Source organism: Rattus rattus, chromosome 4, assembly GCF_011064425.1.
Source record: "Rattus rattus isolate New Zealand chromosome 4, Rrattus_CSIRO_v1, whole genome shotgun sequence".
Classification (NCBI taxonomy): Eukaryota; Metazoa; Chordata; class Mammalia; order Rodentia; family Muridae; genus Rattus; species Rattus rattus.
Genome location: NC_046157.1, coordinates 109,994,287 through 110,013,478, shown reverse-complemented (window position 1 = coordinate 110,013,478; position 19,192 = coordinate 109,994,287). Strand labels below are relative to the sequence as shown.

Genomic DNA, 19,192 nt, shown 5'->3' with positions numbered 1-19,192 from the left:
TTATCTCCCTTCACCCCCCCCCTTGTTTGTTTGTTTGTTTGTTTTTGGTGTTTTAAGACCAATGTAGCCTTGGCTAGCCTGGGACACGCTATATAACCAGGTTGGCCCTAAACTCAGGAGATCTGCCTGTTTTTATTGGCTTGCTCTTTGTCATTGCCTCCAACACCACTGCCACTAGGTGACAGATGTCTCACTGTTGTAGCCCTGGCTGCTAGTCTCACAGAACCCCACCTGCCTCTGCCTCTCAGGTGCTGGTGTTGATGGCTTGTGCCATCACATCTGGATTCTGTTTCTTTAGCGGAGGCCAGCGGACAGTTTGGGGCAGTTACTTTCCTCCTACCATGTGGGTCCATAGATTTGAACTCTGCTCACCAGGCTTGGTATCCAGTGCCCTAACCCCTGAGCTGTCCACCACCCCGCTGTTCGTGTTTCTTATATGTACCATCCTGAGTCTGTTAGGAAATAAAGGCATTGCTCAGTGGTGAAGTAACGTGTAAGTGCTGTTTCACAACACTGAGACTTTATTTGGGACTCTATGCCATTGTAAGTTTGCTACTTGGAAAGAAATGCGTTAACAAAACTCAGCACATGATTAGATGTCTGCTGTCTGCCCTGTTTTAAAGTCTTGTTTTGTTTTTTCCTTAAATGCAGATGTGGAATTAGAAGAAGCTATTAGAAGAAGCCTTGAGGAAATGTAATTAAAGATTAATTAAAGATTACCACACAACATCAAGGGGCCTTGAAGAACTCAGGAAATGAATTCTTGACTTTGTTTTCTAAAAGAGACCAGAAATCTACTAGGATAAATGTATCAACGCGTGTTTTATTCTTTTCTATGTTCAGAATCCGTGTTTGCTTTGTATTTGTGCTGTTGTGTAAGAAATGGGAGGGCAGAGTGCACACAGTGGACACATGAGGTGTGTTCTAACGGCGGGTCGCGCTCCTCCAGCCGGCTTGGAACCCATGCGTTTAGGTCACAGTCGTTTTCTAGAAGGAGGTCTGTAAACTTCTGCCTTTCCTTAGCGTTGCAACTTTTCCTGTGCTTTACAAATGGCTCTGTTTTATTTTTTTAGGAATGAAAATGAATATAAATAAAAGGTGCCATAACTCAGTTTTCCAGACATTGTGTGTTGTGTGACCCGGATGTATAATGTACCTTGGAGAGCACTGCGTATGGTTTTAGAAGACAGTATGGAAACTGATCACAGAACAGATTCAAGTCAGCAAGGTTCCGTGTGCTGTCATGCAGCTGTATGCTCGCTCTGATGAGAGCCGCACATTGCTACAATAAAAACATCTTTAAAGCAACTGAAATGAAACCTTTTCTATCCCTTTCAGACTTTTATATGATTTGGAATATCAAAGTATATACATAAAATTAAACTTATTTTAATATAAGTTCATTTTTATATTCATGCAAACCTTTTTAATTGTTTTCTGATTTTTTCATAAATATATTTTCAAAGAAATAATGTTAAAGTCTAGTCTACGCAGGAATAATTCTCAACTCCTTAAAAGTTGGGCTTCGTGTGGACTGTCTAGTTCTTCATTGAGTCTCATCTAGGGTGGCATATTTAGTTCTTAAGGGTTGAGGCTTCATTGAGAGTAAAAACCTTACGTCAGTGGAAGAAACATCTCATATTACCTTGACGTGTAGGTTTCATGCCATTTGGGCAGAAATGTCATATAAAATTTTTGAGACATAATTTGTCGATATCAAATACATTTCTCTAGCCGGGCATGCCTATGATTCCAGCCCAGTCTGGGCAGGAGGACCACCCTGTGGTGAGACTCCTCAGAAAGACAGGCAACAAACTCCTAAATAGGAAGCTTTCCTTTCGGCTTAGACGGAAAGGCGTGGCTTGAATTTTGTCCCTTCTCTGCAGCACTGGATACTTTAGTATGAAATCAAATTTCCGGTCTTTTCATGTTTCTTCCTCGGGCTGTCCTGGAGGAACTAGAGAGATGTCCTCTGCCATCAGCTTCCTCTCCTACTTTCTGAGTAGCTCTGGGTTTTCTTTGATGAGTAAACAGTTCATTTACTCAACAGCAACACAGAGCACCACAGAAACACAGAGGAAGAGCAGAGTGGAGACGCTGGCCAACTTTGGATCTGAGGCTCATAAGCAACAGCCCAGGTTTCTGAGAAGGACCAGGGTAGGGAAGGAGGGACAGTGTGGTTCTGTCGTAGAGCCAGCTGGAGGCCAGAGGCAGAGCGCAGCTTGAAGAAACTAGCTTCTAGGGGCTCACCAAGTACAAGTTTATCATTTTATAGCAGTGGAAATACCGACATCAATATTAAACACGTTTTACTCAATAATCAAAAGTACGAGAGACTGAATATGCCGGTGACGGAAGTGAAAACTGGCACCTGCTCAACCCTCCCAGGTGACTAGTAACTGTACTGAGCGACTTAGATCTGCAAAAGGTTGTAAACTCGTTCTTGCCAAGCCAACCCTTTCCTTGTCATGGAGCCCGGGGCTGCTGCTTTTGAGGGAGCAAACGTCTTCGCTTGTGCTCGAACCCTTTTCTCCTACCTCACTGTTTTGGCAGTATATTGTATAGGCTTGAGCTGGGTCTTGAATACTTGGTTCATTTAGAAGGTCTTGTATTCCTAATAAGATCTGTTTGATCATGATAGCTGGCCTCCAGGCCTGTTCTTCTCAGGATGGAGGCACACTGTGGCAGAAGGAAGGACACACGTTCAGATGAAACGGTGGTGGCTCGCATTTACATTTGGGTGGCGAGGACGGATAGTCATCTTTGAAAAGTTTCATCTTTGAAAAGCTTCCATAGTTTGAACAAGCTCAAACCGCCTTCCCAAGGCGTCCTCTTCTTTCCAGGGATGGTGCACTCCTGCTCATTGGGTTCATCATGCCATCAGGGTTCTTTGTTGGGACAGCCAAAAGGGCAGTCCCTCCAAGCTTTTCTCTGAGGGTGATTCAAAGTCCCTAGGCAACCGAGGCCCCGACAAGGCCCTGCAATCGTGGCAGAGGTGGGGGCACTCCTTTGTCCCCTATGTAGATTTTTTTAATATAATTTTAGAGTTCGTTGTTCATATTGCAAAATCAACCAGATTATGGTTTATTTTTCTTCCGCTTTTATTTATATGAGTACACTGTTGCTGTCTTCAGACACCCCAGAAGAGGGCATCAGATCCCATTACAGATGGTCGTGAGCCACCGTGTGGTTGCTGGGAATTGAACTCAGGACCTCTGGAACTCAATGCTCTTAACCTCTGAGCCATCTCTCCAGCCCCATTTTTGGGTTTTTTAATTTTTTTTATTTTTAAAGATTTATTTATTTTGTGTATATGAGTATAGTGTTGCTGTCTTCAGACACACCAGAAGAGCTCATCAGATCCCATTACAGATGGTTGTGAGCCACCATGTGGTTGCTGGGAATTGAACTCAGGAACTCTGGAAGAACAGTCAGTGCACTTAACCGCTGAGCCATCTCTCCAGCACCCTGTTTTTGTCTTTAAGGTGGTGTCACTGTGCATCCCAAGGTGCTTTGACATTTTATATATTAAGGGGTCAAGTAAGGTCATAAAAAGGTGGTACTCAGACCTTAAACACATTTGCAGGAACTTGTTAATAGCAAGGAGGGCAACCCTGGAAGACTTGCAGCTCACCCAGGCATGGTGTATACCAATAGTCTCTTAGGGAGCTTCTGTGGTAGGTATGTGGCTCAGCCTGTGCACAGCGTGCACTCGCAGCATGCCTGAGGTCAGGGACTCCTAGCAGTTCACAAAGCATGCACAGCATCTTGGTCTGTAATAGACAACAGCTGCACGGCGTGGTTTGACAAGAAAGGGGTATTTCACTGAGGCTCCTAAGAAGAGGTAATGTCATCACTGCATTTCTACTAAGTGATTTAAAAGGAAACTGCTTTGTAATTTAGACAGGAGTCATTAATAGCAAAGTTGTAGATTATTACCACAAGTATATATTATTGACAGGTTTTTTCATTCCATCATTAATTCATTTTTTCACAAGTTGTGAATCTATCACACGACGGGAACTGCTCGAAGTAGCTGAGATGTGACAGGGCTGGTAAGCGCTCCTGTCCCTCTACTTCTTAGACGTAGAGAGTGGGTTATGAGGATAACGAGTAGTGGGTAAGCAGAACAGTATCTGTTAGGGATTGAGTGCTGGCTGAAGAAGGGTAATATACAGGGTTGGGACTGAGTTTACCTGCAGCTCTGGGGAGCATCAAATCTGGGGCAGCATCTTGCTGTGCAGCCTAGGTTAGTCTCCAGCTTCCTGGGATCACAGATCAGCACCACTGCGCTCAACTCATAAGACATTTTTAACATCCAGGAAAAATTCCACTGTAAGTGAGCTTAAGCAAAGATTGGAAGGAGGTTAAGGAAGGAGCCATGTATAAAGCACTCGAGGTGGCCCCTGACCTTGAGAGATGCTGCCTTGTTTACTCTGATTTGTGGAGAGTTTATGGTACAGTCTACTGTGTTTGAATACTGTATTGAGGATACATGGGAGAGACAAGACAGATGCCGAGAGAGTAGGTGGGGCTCTGCAGTTATCCAGGTGAAGACTGACCAGATTGGAGAGTCAAGACGATTCTGATACTTATTCATGGATTGTATCTAGGATACAAGAGGGAAAGAGTCCAGGGTGATTCCTGTCTAGGTGCCTGAAAAGTGATGACGCAATGGGTACCTGTCTTGTGGATTGTGAAGCCAAACTAAGCACAGCTGGGATGTAAAAGACAAAGATTTGCAACCTGCACCAGGCAGGAGGAGCTCGGGAGCCATTACCAAAGCAAAGCTCTCCACAAGCTCGGAAGCACTGAGGGATTTTTTTTTTTTTTTTCAGGGAACCCGTACATATTCATAAAGGCGCATACCCATTCCAGTTTAAGGTGCTAATTTATACAAGGGACAGAGATAGACAGGTCTTCAGACAAAAGCATAGCCATAGCAATTTAGTTTGTGGAAATGCCTCTGTTGCATGCTCAACTTCTGACACATTAAAGCAAACATATTTGAAGATGCCTGTTACTTTAGTTACTTTCCTACTGTTGTGATAAAGCACCATGACCAAGGCAACCTGTAAAATAAAGCACTTAATTGAACTTAGATACAGAGGGTCTGAGTCTATAATGGCCACAGAGACACGCCCTGAGCACTCACATCTCAAACCCAAGTCGAGAGAGAGACACTGGGAATAGCTTGAGTTTTCAAACCTGCCCACAGGGATACACTTCCTCCAGCAAGGCCACACCTAGTCCTCCCTGGTGATGAGGACAGAGAGTACAGGGAGGGGGAATTCAAACAACCACATCTGCCTGGCTTAGTTGCCAACCTAGCACAGAGGCAGATGCTCTACCACAGAGCTGTGTCTGCAGCCCCTTTTATTTTTCTTTTGACACAGGCGCTTGCTGAAGCTTCCCAGCCTAGCCTTGAATTCACTCTGGCCTAATTCACACAACCCTGTCTCAGCCTCCAGCGGAGCATTAGACCTGAGACTTGCCCAAGCTCAGACTTCCAAGACGTCCACAAAACGTTCAGATTTCTCGGTCGTGTCGTGAGATGACCGTGTTTAATGAAGCCGAGATAATCCACCGCTCATTAGTATTAAGATGAGTTCGGGATGAGGATGGGGTGGGGGTGGGGGAATGGGACTAGAAGCCAGCCGTACTTAAGGGGCTTGTCTCTGTTCAGTGATCTAATGGCTTTGAGTTCCCAATGAACTTTGTTTCCCTGTGCATTTCTGTACCCTATGCATTGAGAGGGCAAAACACGACTTTAAGTGGACGCGGCTTTGTACTTCAGCCCTGCTGACCTCTACAGCTTCTGACACATGAGCCTACTGAATATCATTCGCAGAGGATTTAAACAAGTTATGTGTGAAAGTAATAATCCTTTCATTGGAAAGGCAAGACAACACAGATGCACTTGGCTTCTCCTTATTTGGAGCCTGTGGTCCAGGCTTTCCCTGGACTCTCCGGAGCCCGCCTGGTCACCCGACAGGTCGGGCAAGTAGAGACTGCCCTTAGGGAGTCCTGAATTGTCTCCGGCTCTCCCCACGTCACGGGCAGCACCCACTACGTCCTTGCTGTGAATCGTGGGTGCTGGGAGGAACGGCGTAGGCCCTCGGCGCCCCGGGGCAGGGTCCCCCACCCAGGCGTGCGGGCGGCTGCGCCCGCGCCTGCCCTTGTTTGGCCGCGCGGCCTCGGGGGTGGGGAGCCTGGGAGGTGGGGGCGGTGCCGTCCGCGTCAGCGGCGCCTGCGGTGACGGCGACGTGCGGCCCGCGCCACTGCTACCCGCGGACGCCGAGGACCCCCGGAGCTCATGGCCCAGGCGAAGATCAGCGCCAAGGCCCACGAGGGCCGCTTCTGCCGCTCGTCGTCCATGGCCGACCGCTCCAGCCGCCTGCTGGAGAGCCTGGACCAGCTGGAGCTCAGGTGAGGGCGGCGGGGGCGCGCGCGGGCGGGGGCGCGCTCCGGGTGGGCTCCCCTCCCCCGGCCGGCAGCGCGGCGAGCCAGTGCGGCTTGCAGAACTTCCAGATCCTTCGGCGCGGTCCCCCTCTGCCTTTAACTTTCCCGCTTCCAGGGGGCAGGCAGCAGGTTGGTGTGGCCCTCCCCCCTACCCCCCCTGTAATAAGTTTCTTTGCCTCAGATCACTTCATAGTAACACAAGAGTAAGTTTTAAAAAAGACAAGACCCAGGACTGCCCCTCCGGGGGACCAGCGAGAATCAGACTCAAAAGGGGCCGCGCGAGAGACCGAAGTTGGATACCACCCTTCATTCTCTTAACCACGTGCAGTGCCCTCTGCAGTCTGTCCGTGTTTGTTGTGCGTTTAGAAGACACCGCTGACACTTGGGAAGTGCCAGTCGCAGGTCTGAAGACACCAAAGGCAGGCGTCACACTCTCCCTGAGATTCTATCACGGGGACGGCCTTGTAGTAAAAATTCTACATCGTGAATACTACTAGCAGATGCTGTGAATACTTGGCTTTAGCAACATGAGCCCCTGTGTATCTGGTGGGAACGTTAAGGTCTCCAAAGTTGTGCAAGTTTTGATTGTGTGCAGGCGCAAATCGTATGGCGACGCCCTGACACACGTTGTTCCCTAGTTTTCTCCAGGTTCTGCATAAGCAGGAGTATGAGCCAATATCTTAAGAGTCTTGTGCGTCTTCATCTCTCTCCATGCATCCACCAAACAGGATGTTTGCACAGAAAAATACAAGCAGTGTTCGTTACAGTTGAGGTGTTCGCTATTGTTACTATTAGGAGAAAAGAACCAGAAGGTGAGAAACTTTCAGTCTCTGGAGTAGCAGCCACAAGAGAAGCCTGAACCCTATGTCCCCCAAACCGGAGGGAGACAAAGGGACCTACTCTGAGAAGGGAGGGGGTCAGCATTAAAGCCCCTCTGAAAAGAGAGGAGTGTTTCCCTCTGTGAGGTGGGCTCCGAACTTTGACAGTACAACTGCTCCGATTTTTTTTTTCCTTGAAGGGTTCAGGAAGTTGTCACTCTTCCTCAAGCTGAGTCATTGTTCTGAAACTTGAGTTAATCCCTGCCGGGGTGTGCTGAGTCCCTCCTCTCCTCCTGGGGGCCTCCTGAAAGTCTGGGGGTTGCTTAGTGTTACATTCTAATGTCTGACTACTGTCAAAGGAATCTCAATTCCCGGCCCATAGGAGATTAAATTATGTTACTTATTAACAGTTGCGCTGAAGGGAGTTTCTTACTGTGTGTTTAGTGGTTCAAGGCCTTTACCAGTAACCGCAGATTTCTGTAAGTCTTGTCTCTCCCTTAAAAATGTGATGCGCTCTTAGAAGTAAGTTTGTCAGAAGGTGAAAGAAATGGGGGGAGGGGAGATGCTGCCTTTTAAGGTTTGGGGGCCCTTTTTAGAAGCCACCTGGACAGTGTCACAGAGCAGGACACTATTTAAGATTAGGCTTTTCAAACATGGGTAGAGAAAGATGACGCTCCTGTGACGTCCCTCCAACTTTCTTAGTGCCCATGTGTGGGAAAAGCAGTGGATGGGGTAGTGTAAGTCATTGGTTGGTAGCCAGTGTGCATCTTCCGTTCAGTTGAACTGGTTCTGTGGACTGAAACCACATCAAAGGCTTTATGTCCTGCAGGATGAACTGACCTCGGGGGGTGTCCGAAATGCTTTAAAATGTTTTATAAATTGGTAACAGATGCCGTTTGTTTCTAATGGCTTATGATATTAACGACACCATCTTACATTAAAACAATATTTTATCACTACGCCTCCTCTCCTGCAGTGCTTTCTCTAAAAAGATAATCCCGTCCTTTCCTGGTTTACATGACCAGCTCTATGGGGATTCTGCGCTTGTTGAGGCCGAATGCCTTACTTTTTAGTAGTTATCCTAGTTTATAAATAATCCATGTTAGCATCAGTCTGTAGGCCAGGCCTCGTGTCTCTGGGGGAGTTACCGTTATCTGTATTGCGCAGATGAGAAGTTGAAGCTCAGATATACACAACATGCCTCAGTCCAGAGCAGTGCACTTCACATGTGAACACGGGAAGACCGGCTGCTCAGATCAACACCATGTGTCCTGGTCTTGAATATCACTTTTCAAACTGTCCGTCTGACCTATGAATGAATATGATTTTACTAAAAGAGAAGAAAATCAATTTAGCGTTTGAGTCAGTAAACATTGAAGACCTGGAGCATGCCTGTTATTGAGTAGCTTCTAGGAGCTGTGGGTCAGGGGCTGGGCTTTGGACATTGGCCAAGGAGGTATAATGGTTGGTAGGACCGGGAGATCGGCTGCTTACACATCTCCTAAAACCGATCGTGCGGTGAGCAGCTCCTTCCCAGTTCACTCAGCCAGCAGGGGCCAGGGAAACGGGCCACCCCCTGCTTTGGTTTCTTACTGTTTAAGGTTCCTGTTAGCATGTGCCAGTGTTCCAGGACCCACAAAGCAAGTAGACACCATATTTAATTTGTCGTTAACAGTCTGTAATTTAGAAGGAACGCTTTTCGTGCACACTGTCATTTGAATCTCATAAAACCCCCGAGGGAGGAGGGCGTTATCTTTTAGCAGTGAGAACGGTGGGCTGTGATGGGACTTGGTGGGAAGGATGTTTGTCTAGCATGTTCATAACCCTAGGTTTGATCTCTGGCTTCAGAAAACCAGCATAGGGGTTGGAGATTTAGCTCAGCGGTGGAGCGCTTGCCTAGCAAGCGCAAGGCCCTAGGTTGGGTCCCCAGCTCCAAAAAAAAAAAAAAAAAAAAAAAAAAACAAACAAACAAACAAACAAAAAAAAAAAAAACAGAAAACCAGCATAGTGGTGCACGCCTGTAGTCCAGATCCTAGAATCATGAGGACTTGAGTCATCCTTGGCTACGTAGTGAGTTCTGGGTCAGCCTGGGACACATGTCTGGGGATAGAGGAGGAAGAAACTGAGGGGCCAGGTGCCTTGCTGGTCAGTGGTTCCTTCGCAGTAACGGTGAATGAAATACAGCATTCTGGGGACTGTGAAAACCAGTTCCTGACGGTCTCAGGGTGCCAGGGTCTCACGTGGTGCCTGCTCTGAGTTTAAGAACCTGTTTTAGAAAAGGTTCCCTTCACATCAATCCACAGAGATGAGTGTTTGCCACCTCCCTGTTTACGAAAGCATACAATTTCGTCATTGCCAAATGAGGCTGAGTTGGCGACAGTGAGTACAGAATGACCAGCGCGTGCTGACATCATGCGTATCGGTTGACTCAGGCTGAATTTCTCAGGCAGTTCGGTCAGTCACGTGTTAAACTGCACTCCTGCTTTCCTTTGTTCGGTCACAGCCGAGATCACCTTATCATTGGTGTCTTGGGGGAGGAAATTTCCGCAAAGTCAGCAGTTGCTCCTTTGTGAGCTGCCGTTTAGGGACGACTGCCTGTACCTGACGTTTTGTACTTCCAGTGCCATGGCAGGCTCATGTGACACCCGAGGGCCGGGAACCAGTGAGGATGCTCCAATTTTATGTTTATGAGTGTTCTTACTACAGTGCGTCTGCCAATGCCTGCTTAGGGTGTTGTGAAATTTTCTAGAAGCTCCACCCGGTCAGCTGCGTCCTAAAGGTGCGTTCCTTCCCAGTTTGAACAGGTAACACACGTTGCTGCTCCCTGGATCCCAGGCCACACAGAACTGCCCCTTGCCAACAAGAGAAGAGTCATCGTCTGAGTTTATTAAGACTGCGTCTATCCCAGTTACTTGAGAAACAAGAGGAGGGGAAGCAGGCGGTGTTTAAGGTTCAGATACTAGTCACGAACTGATGGGAAAGTTACGTAGGCAACATACAGTGATAGCTGATGAACAGCTCAAAGGGTCTTAAACAAGCTGAGCAGTGAAGAATGCTGGCTTAGTGCACACAAAGCCCTAGGTTCCATCACCAGGACTGAGAAACCGGGCATGGGAGATGTTTGTAACGACATCACTTAGGAGGTAGAAGTGAACGGAGCAGAAGAAGTTCAGTGTGTTCCCTGCCTGCCTGGGGTACTGGAGGTCCTGTGTCAAAAAAGAAGAGTGTGTGTGTGTGTGTGTGTGTGTGTGTGTGTGAGTGTGTGTGTGAGTGTGTGTGTAACAAAAGAACAGTGTTGTACTGGCAAGTTTTAAAGAAAATGACACAAGTGTCAGTCATGTGGGAAAAGGGACTCTCATTGTGAAAATGCCTCTATTAAAATCAAGTGTCGGCGAGAAGGCCTTCAGAGCCGCCATTCTTGACCTTCCTCATGCTGGAGCTCTTTCGTACAGTTCCTCATGCTGTGGTGACCCCTCCCACACACCCCAGCCATAGACCTGTAGGTATGCTACTGTTATGAATTATGATGTAAATCTGTGTTCCCCAGTGGTCTTAGAGGACCCCTGCGAAAGGCTTGTTTGATGCCCAGAGGGGTTGTGGTCCCCAGGTTTAGGGCTTTTTTTTTTTTTTTTTTAAATGTAGTGATTTGTGTGTAAGAAACCTGTGGATTGTGGGTGGTGCCATCCGGGAGCTGAGGGTCCTGGGTTCTCTAAGACAGCAGACTGAGCAAGCCATGGAGGAGCAAGCAAGGAAGCAGCATTCCCTGTGGCCTCCGAATCTGCTCCTGCCTCCAGGGTCCTGCTCTGTCTGAGCCCCGGAACTGCCCGATGTGATGAGCTGTGGTATGGAGGAGTCTGGAGGGCAAACCCTTTCCTCCCCGGGTCGCTCTTGGTGATGGCCATCTACCCCAGCGATAGAAACTGACCAAGACGGACTTCAGAGGAAGGGAAGGGGGAGGCTGTGACAGTTCCTGGCCGGGGGAGGTCTTCTAAAAGGTCCTAAGTATAAGGAAGAATGCTGCAAGGACAGCAAGCGAAAGGCCTGTGGAAAATGTATAGATGACAACTTAGTATTGTGTATAAAGCCTCCCCCTGCACCCCTGTCATTTCTCCTCTCCCTCTCCCTCTCCCTCTCCCTCTCCCTCTCCCTCTCCTTCTCCCTCTCCTTCTCCCTATCGCCCCCTCTCTCTTTCTCTCTGCTAGAGATCAAACCCAAGGTTTTACAAACCGAAGCTCATTCTGTATGACAACGCTCTATCCCTAGCCCAAAATAGCGTTTTCATACACAGAGGAAAGGTGCTCCCCCGCCCCCCAAGGATGAGTCCTTTCTCGTCTGTTGTGTCAAGTCCACTGACTCACCGCCGTAACCCATTACTGTAAACGAGCCCCTTTTAGAACGGCCCTCATCCGCAGTCATCTTCCATTTCATGAGTGTGAGAATAGAATCTGGCCTGTGAGCATCTGTGCAGGATTTCTCTGAACACGGGAGTCATAATTAGAGTTTCTAATTATAGACATTGCTCGCTCGTGCCAGCTGGGCCTCCTTCGTACCTACTGGGCTCATGTATCTGCCGGAGGACAGTACTGTAATCCAGAGGGGCTCGAGGGGGCTCTTGCCCCGCCTTACGTTGTGGCCAGATTTGCACGTACGGTTCTCTCCTGCTTTCCCTGGCTCCTAGAGACAGGCCGAGGTGTCACACCTATTAGCCACATTGCTATTTTGGGGGTTGACAGGTGGGTGACGGGGATGAGAATGGAGGTCCTGCGTTTGACACGTGCTAATAAAAGGTTGGTGGACCAGTTCCCTCCCTGGGTTAGGGTGCCTGCCTGCCCATGGCCTCATGCTCTGGGGTCATCTGTCACTATTTCTCTACAAAAGCTGGAAACACGGTCACTGTAACCTGTAAGAAAAGTGACCTGGAAATAGAAATCTCTTAAATAGGTGAGATGTTTCTCTTTTGCTTTTCATGATTCCAACACCCGAGTTTTGAATGGCAGGGTATGTTCTGTACATGCAGTAAGTGTGTGTGTGTGTGTGTGTGTGTGTGTGTGTGTGTGTGTGTGTGTGAACTGTTCTATGGTATGATCAGGGTTTTACACCAAAATCTTCAAGAGGCTTTCCCTTTAAATTTGGGAAAAGGCAAAAACCCCATCCCTGCGACAACTGTCTCGTACAAACCAGAAGACATCAGTCAGTGCTATAAAGAAACGACAATTGTATTAAAAAGATACAAAGGAGAATGAAAGGCATGACAGTCACTGTTAGACCTCAATGCCATCGATGCTGCTGGCTGGAAACAGCCTACAAAAACAGCATGGCTCGAGCAGTAATAGTCGACCAGGAAGGTAACTAAAATTTTCTACACTGATACCCACAAGGTCTCTAGAGCTCCCAGAAATCCATAAAGCTTCTGTGAAGAGATTTAGAAGCGAATAAAGAAGAAATAAAACTGAAGAGAAATGCAAAGGGAGATGTAAATTCAATTACATTATCAAAAAGGACGTCAAATCCCCCCCATTTTTTTTAAAAATAAAATATAGTTTATATGGAGGAAAAATATCTATGTTATATTCACAGAAGATTTTGGGGGACGACAGACCCCACGGTGCTATAAAGCAGGTATGAGGTGACGGTCGTCAGTGTATAGACGGGACAGGTTAAAAAGGCACGCTCTGTGTAAGTAGCACAGTGTCTGTGTATGTACTGTTGGAGTCTATTTCGGTGGACTGAAACGCCATAAACAGAATGTGGGAAAATATTGTGACCAGAATATAAGAAAAACAACTGAACCTTCAAAAGCACAAAGCCACAGTAGACCGGAAACTTCTCCTTATTGTGCAGGAATCGGAGACAGCAAGGCCAGCCTGTGTTATGCTGTGAAATCCTGTTGCAAAGTAATAATAGTAACAACAACAATGGGGCTCGACAGATGCTCAGTGGTTAGAGCACTGGCTGCTATTGTAGGGGCTCTGTTTGGTTCCCAGCACCCATTACAACCATCCATACCCCAGTTCCAGGGGATTCGAAGTCCTCTTCTGCCCTCTGCGGGCACACATACAATGCACTTACGTGCATGCAGCTGAAGCACTCAGGCACATTAACGGCAAATCTGTAATTAAATACATCGAGGCTCCCTTCACTGGTTAGGCTAACTTATACAGGTCATCCCGGGGGTTTGAGGCTGACACAGAGCACAGGGCCACCCTGGGTCACAGAGTTATTATGAGTTTATCTCGGGGATAGTGAGGACCATCCTGAACAAAGCTCACAGGAGAGATGATTACAGATTATCGGGCCTGACCTGTAAGGGGTCAATGTCTTGAGCATGCAGACTCCAGCTCGAGTCAGTCAAGTGAGTGTGAGTGGGCGTCTCTGAGTGGTCAGAGTGAAGAGAATCAGACGATCTACACATGCATGACACGGAGTGCGGCACCGATGACTGGGACAGGTGGTTCTGAAGAGTAAGCTGGAGAGAGATGGAGAGGGAGAGAGGCGGATACCAATTCAAACTGCAAATGTACAAATACAGGGTTTGAGAGAACAAGTCCACGTAAATAAGCATGAACTCTTAACGTTGTCCTGAGCGGGACACAGCTGAGCAAACAGAGGCCAGAGAAAATGGCTCATGCCTGTTGCCCAAGCACTGAGTCAGGAGGATTGCTGCAAGTTCTACGCTTGCCTTTGACAAAACAACCCCCAGGGAAGAAAAAAACATTTTAAAGTAATGCCATTTACTTTTTTTTCTTTCTGAGACAAGGTTTCTCTCTGTAGCCCTGGCTGCTCCTGGAATTCTCTCTGTAGACTGAGGTGGCCCCAAACTCAGAGGTCCACCTTCCTAGAATTAAAGGCGAGTGTTATCTCACCTGTCAAGTAAGACATTGTTTTAAAAAAGTGTTCTCACTGTCCTTTAAACCTGAGCTGATTTAGATGGCCGCTGAGGAAAACTCGTAGGAAGGACACGCCCCCCCCCCTTTTTTAAGATTTTGTTTCATGTATATGAGTACACTGTCGCTGTCTTCAAACACACCAGAAGAGGGCATCCGATCTTATTACAGATGGTTGGGAGCCACCATGTGGTTGCTGGGATTTGAACTCGGGACCTCTGGAAGAGCAGTCAGTGCTCTTAACCACTGAGCCACCTCTCCAGCCCTGGACACGGCCCCTTTAATGACTGTTTGGTTTTGCCAATTCACACAGGGTCGAAGCCTTGAGAGACGCAGCTACTGCTGTTGAACAAGAGAAGGAAATCCTCCTGGAGATGATCCACAGCATCCAGAACAGCCAGGACATGAGGCAGATCAGCGATGGTGAGAGCCGTTCCCAGAGGGGCGCCTTCTAAGCCTAGCGAGTCTGTGAGAGGCGTTGAGTCAGAGCCTCCCTGACCTCGGCTGTGCCTACCCCACCCAGTTCAGCATTGACAGCGGCTGGAGTGCAGCTTCAGCTGTCGGTCCGCGGTCTGTCGGTGGCCTCCGTTTTCAGTGTGCTCCCCACACTGGCAGGGATGCTGGGAAGGCCTAAGAGCTCCAGCAGGGTGGACAGGTATGGCCCTGCAGCTCACCTCGGGAACACGGCTTTTTGCAAGGTCCTGGGCTGCAGGTACAGTGAACGCTGAGGGGGGAGGTAAAAGAGGAGACTGAGCGAGATGATCTGAGGCACGGCAGGCAAATGCATTGTCACAGTCATCGGAGGAGTATGGCAGCAGACACTGGGCTAGAGAGCTGTGGGAATTCGTAGCGGAACTCCCAGAACCCAAATGCCGTCCCTCCACAGTGGATCCAGCCTAACCTGTCTAGTCACCATCGTGGTGACTAGAGCAATGAGTTAGAGTTCTGGAATGGGAAAAGAAAGGAGTAGCTGACGGTTCTGTGTCAGTATTGAAGTACTACCAGAGTTCATGGACACCACAGCTTCTAGTCACACCCAGGGTCAGCTTGAGTGTGTCTGCAGGGGAGAAGGCCAGGACTTGCTGGGGAGCCCACTGGCCCTCTATTGTCATTGTTCCTTCTCGGCTGACAGGGGGTGGTGTATCTGACAAACATGCACAAGCTGTGTGCAATGTCAAGCCCCCAGTGTCCGTCCCCCCCCCATGAGCCCAAGCCATCCTTGTAGCTAAACTGCTTGCTCTGACGTTACCAGGCTCCATCCAGCCGTCCATGCCTCTGCCTTGTGTGGACTTACAGACTCAGGATGATAGCTGGCCCCTCCTGTGAAGACTTCCGGGGAAGGAATTCTCTGCTCTGTAATCCAGCACTTCCGCAGTTATTCTGATGTGCTGTAGTACTTTTGGCTTCTGCCTTCAGAAAAATTCACAGACGTGCTTTCAGCAAATAGAGCGAAACAAGTGCATGCCCCCACAGTGCTGAGGTGGGAGGTTTCTGCCTCATACTGACTGATGTTTCCCGTTTAGGAGAAAGAGAGGAATTAAACCTGACTGCCAACCGTCTGATGGGCCGGACCCTCACTGTGGAGGTCTCAGTGGAAACGATCCGAAACCCCCAGCAGGAGGAATCCTTAAAGCATGCCACGAAGCTTATCGATGAGGTGGTCAGTAAGTTCCTGGACGACCTGGGGAATGCCAAGAGTCACTTAATGTCACTTTACAGTGCATGCTCATCTGAGGTGCCGCCTGGGCCGGTTGATCAGAAATTCCAATCGATAGTCATCGGTTGCGCTCTCGAGGATCAGAAGAAAATCAAGAGGCGGTTGGAGACTCTGCTGAGGAACATTGACAACTCCGACAAAGCCATTAAACTCTTAGAGCACACTAAAGGGTCCGCTTCCAAAAACCTGCAGAACACTGACAACAAATTTAATTAGTCGTCACATCCTCAGGCCCTTCCAAAAGATGTAGAAGAGAAAACTACTATTTTAAATAGCTATGTCTTTATGTTAGGCACAACCACTATATGGTTTCAGATGGGGAAGTATTCCAGTGTCGGCAGACACACAAATAACTAGGAGTATTTCAGTCACCTACTTTGAAGTTTTGGACAGTGTTCCTGTCTTGAATTGGACTCTATCACTGCATATTTAATTCTGAAGATGCACATGTAGTATGCGGGAAGGGGGGGAATAAAAAAGGGGAGGGGGCAAAAATACCACTGCTCTTTCCTTGACTTCAGCACAGAGCACCCAACGCTGGAGCAGTGAACTCACACCAATACGAACAGAGCACCCAGCCCCTGACGCAATGTACTCAGAGCACAGTGTGAACAGAGCACCCAGGCCCTGGAGCGGTGCACTCACACCACAGTGTGAACAGAGCATCCAGTCAGTCCCTGGGGCCGTGCACTCACACCACAGTGTGAACAGAGCACCCAGCCTCTGGAGCAGTGCACTCACACCACAGTGTGAACAGAGTACTCACACCACAGTGTGAACAGAGCACCCAGTCCCTGGGGCAGTGCACTCATACCACAGTGTGAACAGAGCACCCAGCCTCTGGAGCAGTGCACTCACACCACAGTGTGAACAGAACACCCGGCCTCTGGAGCAGTGCACTCACACCACAGTGTGAACAGAACACCCAGACTCTGGAGCAGTGCACTCACACCAGTGTGAACAGAGCACCCAGCCTCTGGAGCGGTGCACTCACACCACAGTGTGAACAGAACACCCAGCCTCTGGAGCACTGAACTCACACCAGTGTGAACAGAACACCTAGCCCTGGAGCAGTGCACTCATCCCACAGTGTGAGGACAGCACCCAGTCCCTGGAGGGGTACAGTCACACCACACAGTGTGCCTAGAAGGATAAACGCATCAGAACTTCACCCTGCATGTTCTCCACATTTTGGGCATCTGTTTCTCTATGCATCTCGTAACATGTATTTCTAGGTGTGTGTGGAAGCATGACAACATGCGAGGAGCCCGCCTTCGTTTTACCACTGTGAAGCTCCGCCCCCACCCTGTACCCTGCGCGGCATCCCTCCAGTGCCGGTGCTGACTGCCTTGAGCCCACGTGTGCAGCGGGAGCTCTCACCCGACCACGTCTCTGGACAGCTGGTGGTTTCGATCTGTCGCTATGACTACAACATACCTATGTCGGTTGAGCTTTACTGTTCTTGGTCTTCTTTGTTTAAAATTCCATGAATGGGTTCATCGGGCCAAAGGATATAGACATTTTCATGGCCTAGAAACATATTTCTAAATTTTTATAAGTTGTATCAGTTTGTACTGTCTTCAGTGATTAAAAGAATCCATTTCGCTGAATGTCTAGCATTGGGCATTATTTAATGGGTACCTTGTTTCCTAAGAAGGCGCAGTCATCTTCCCGAGTTCTAATTAAAAGTAAAAACGCTGGTGACACAGGTGACCACCGAACCCTCAGCTACTTCCGCCTCCTACCCTGAAACGAACCACCTCAAATTCAACTTTCACTGGGACGTTGATGTTTCTCATACCAAAGACAAGGACCTCTGTGGACTGTTATCCCTCAGGGCAGACATTACTGAACTGAACTTCCTGTCCCAAATTGCTGTTAGTCTCTATGGAGAGCTGTCACCACCCAGGGCCAGCAGGCTTGATGCCTGTCCCCAGGTTCACTGATAAGATATTTTCTGTCACCTTGTTCTTTACCAGCTTGCTTGCTCTCTCTCTCTCTCTCTCTCTCTCTCTCTCTCTCTCTCTCTCTCTCTCTTTCTTTCTTTTTTTTACTTATTTTTGTAAAATGTGCATACACCATAGCTGTCTTCAGACACCAGAAGAGGGCACCAAATCCCATTACAGATGGTTGTGAGCCACCACATGGTTGCTGGGGAATTGAACTCAGGACCTCTGGAAGAGCAGTCAGTGCTCTTAACCACTGAGCCATCTCTCTGGCCCCCCTCTTCACCAGCTTCTTAAACTTAAAAAAAAAAAAACCAAACAAACAAAAAAAAAAAGTGCACAAATTTCCCTTAAGTTCTCAAATATCAGTGTCTGGTTCCTTTGTACCCTGGTAAGATATGCCCACCTCCCCAGCTCACTCACCCCGTCCATCAGAGCTTCCATCACAAAGTCTGACTACTCCTTGATCTTTGTATTTAGAGAGAGAGAGAGAGAGAGAGAGAGAGAGAGAGAGAGAGAGAGAGAGAGAGTGTGTGTGTGTGTGTGTGTGTGTGTGTATGATGCATTCATACCCACAGTGACCAGATGAAGGCATGGGATATCCTGGAGCTGGAGTTAAAGGCAGTTGTGAGTTGCCCGAAATGACACATAGTAGGACAGCCCTTCTGCTAACTCCATTAGTTTGCTTCCCAAGACTTCTCCCGACATTCACTTTTATGAAGCTGCTTTCTGCCTTGACTGTTAAGGACAGCTCTGTAGGGTGGGGGCTAGCAGGACCTACAGGAGATGCTAGGAGCAGCCATGCAGACTCATCAACTAAAGGCAGAGTGGTCCTTAAGCTTCTGGGTCCTTGTGCTTGTCGAACAGGAGCCGGGGGAGGCTTGGGCCACAGAGGGGAAGACTGTATCACAAAATAAGTGCTATAGATCTCAGCCGTGGGGCCTTCAGTGTGGAGCAAGAGGGGAACCAGCAGGCCTGGGCAGCAGGGGCAGGGGCTCCCAGAAAGGCCTAACTCCATGGGAGGGGAGGAGAATGGAGGGTTTGAGGCAGCTCCAGGGTCTACACTAGAGGAGCTAATAAAATAGAAACAAACACTCCCACTCATACACACACACACACACACACACACACACACACACACACACACACACACGATTGTGCACAGGAGCACGAAATACAGAATGGAGATGATCCATGCCCTCGTTACCGTGTTTAGACTTTACCCTAGAGGTGATCAGCTCATGGGTATGATGGTGCAGGCCTTTAATCTCAGCACTTGGGAGGCAGAAACAGGCAGACCTATACTGAGTTCAAGGTCATCCTGGTCTACACAGTGAGTTCCAGGCTAGTCAGGGCTACACAGTG

The 19,192-nt window shown here is 48.3% G+C and overlaps 2 protein-coding genes across 3 annotated transcripts in view; both read left to right on the top strand.

Annotated features, from left to right (window-relative positions):
• The window catches only part of Znf451 (zinc finger protein 451), a 54,684-nt gene extending 53,376 nt beyond the window's left edge, over positions 1-1,308 (top strand). Inside the window, exon 15 of one of the 2 annotated variants that reach the window (XM_032900889.1) lies at positions 652-1,308. In XM_032900889.1, the coding sequence (XP_032756780.1) occupies positions 652-698 (47 nt within the window). In that variant the 3' untranslated portion in view covers positions 699-1,308. The remainder of the gene's footprint in view (positions 1-651) is intronic. The other variant, XM_032900890.1, reaches the window with a different exon arrangement.
• A 4,935-nt stretch (positions 1,309-6,243) lies between these two features.
• Positions 6,244-16,465, top strand: Bag2 (BAG cochaperone 2). The gene is made up of 3 exons (XM_032900888.1): positions 6,244-6,429; positions 14,478-14,587; positions 15,688-16,465. Exons 1-3 carry the CDS (start codon positions 6,317-6,319, stop codon positions 16,095-16,097), a joined length of 633 nt encoding a protein of 210 aa, XP_032756779.1. The 5' UTR covers positions 6,244-6,316; the 3' UTR covers positions 16,098-16,465.
• Positions 16,466-19,192: the final 2,727 nt, after the last annotated feature.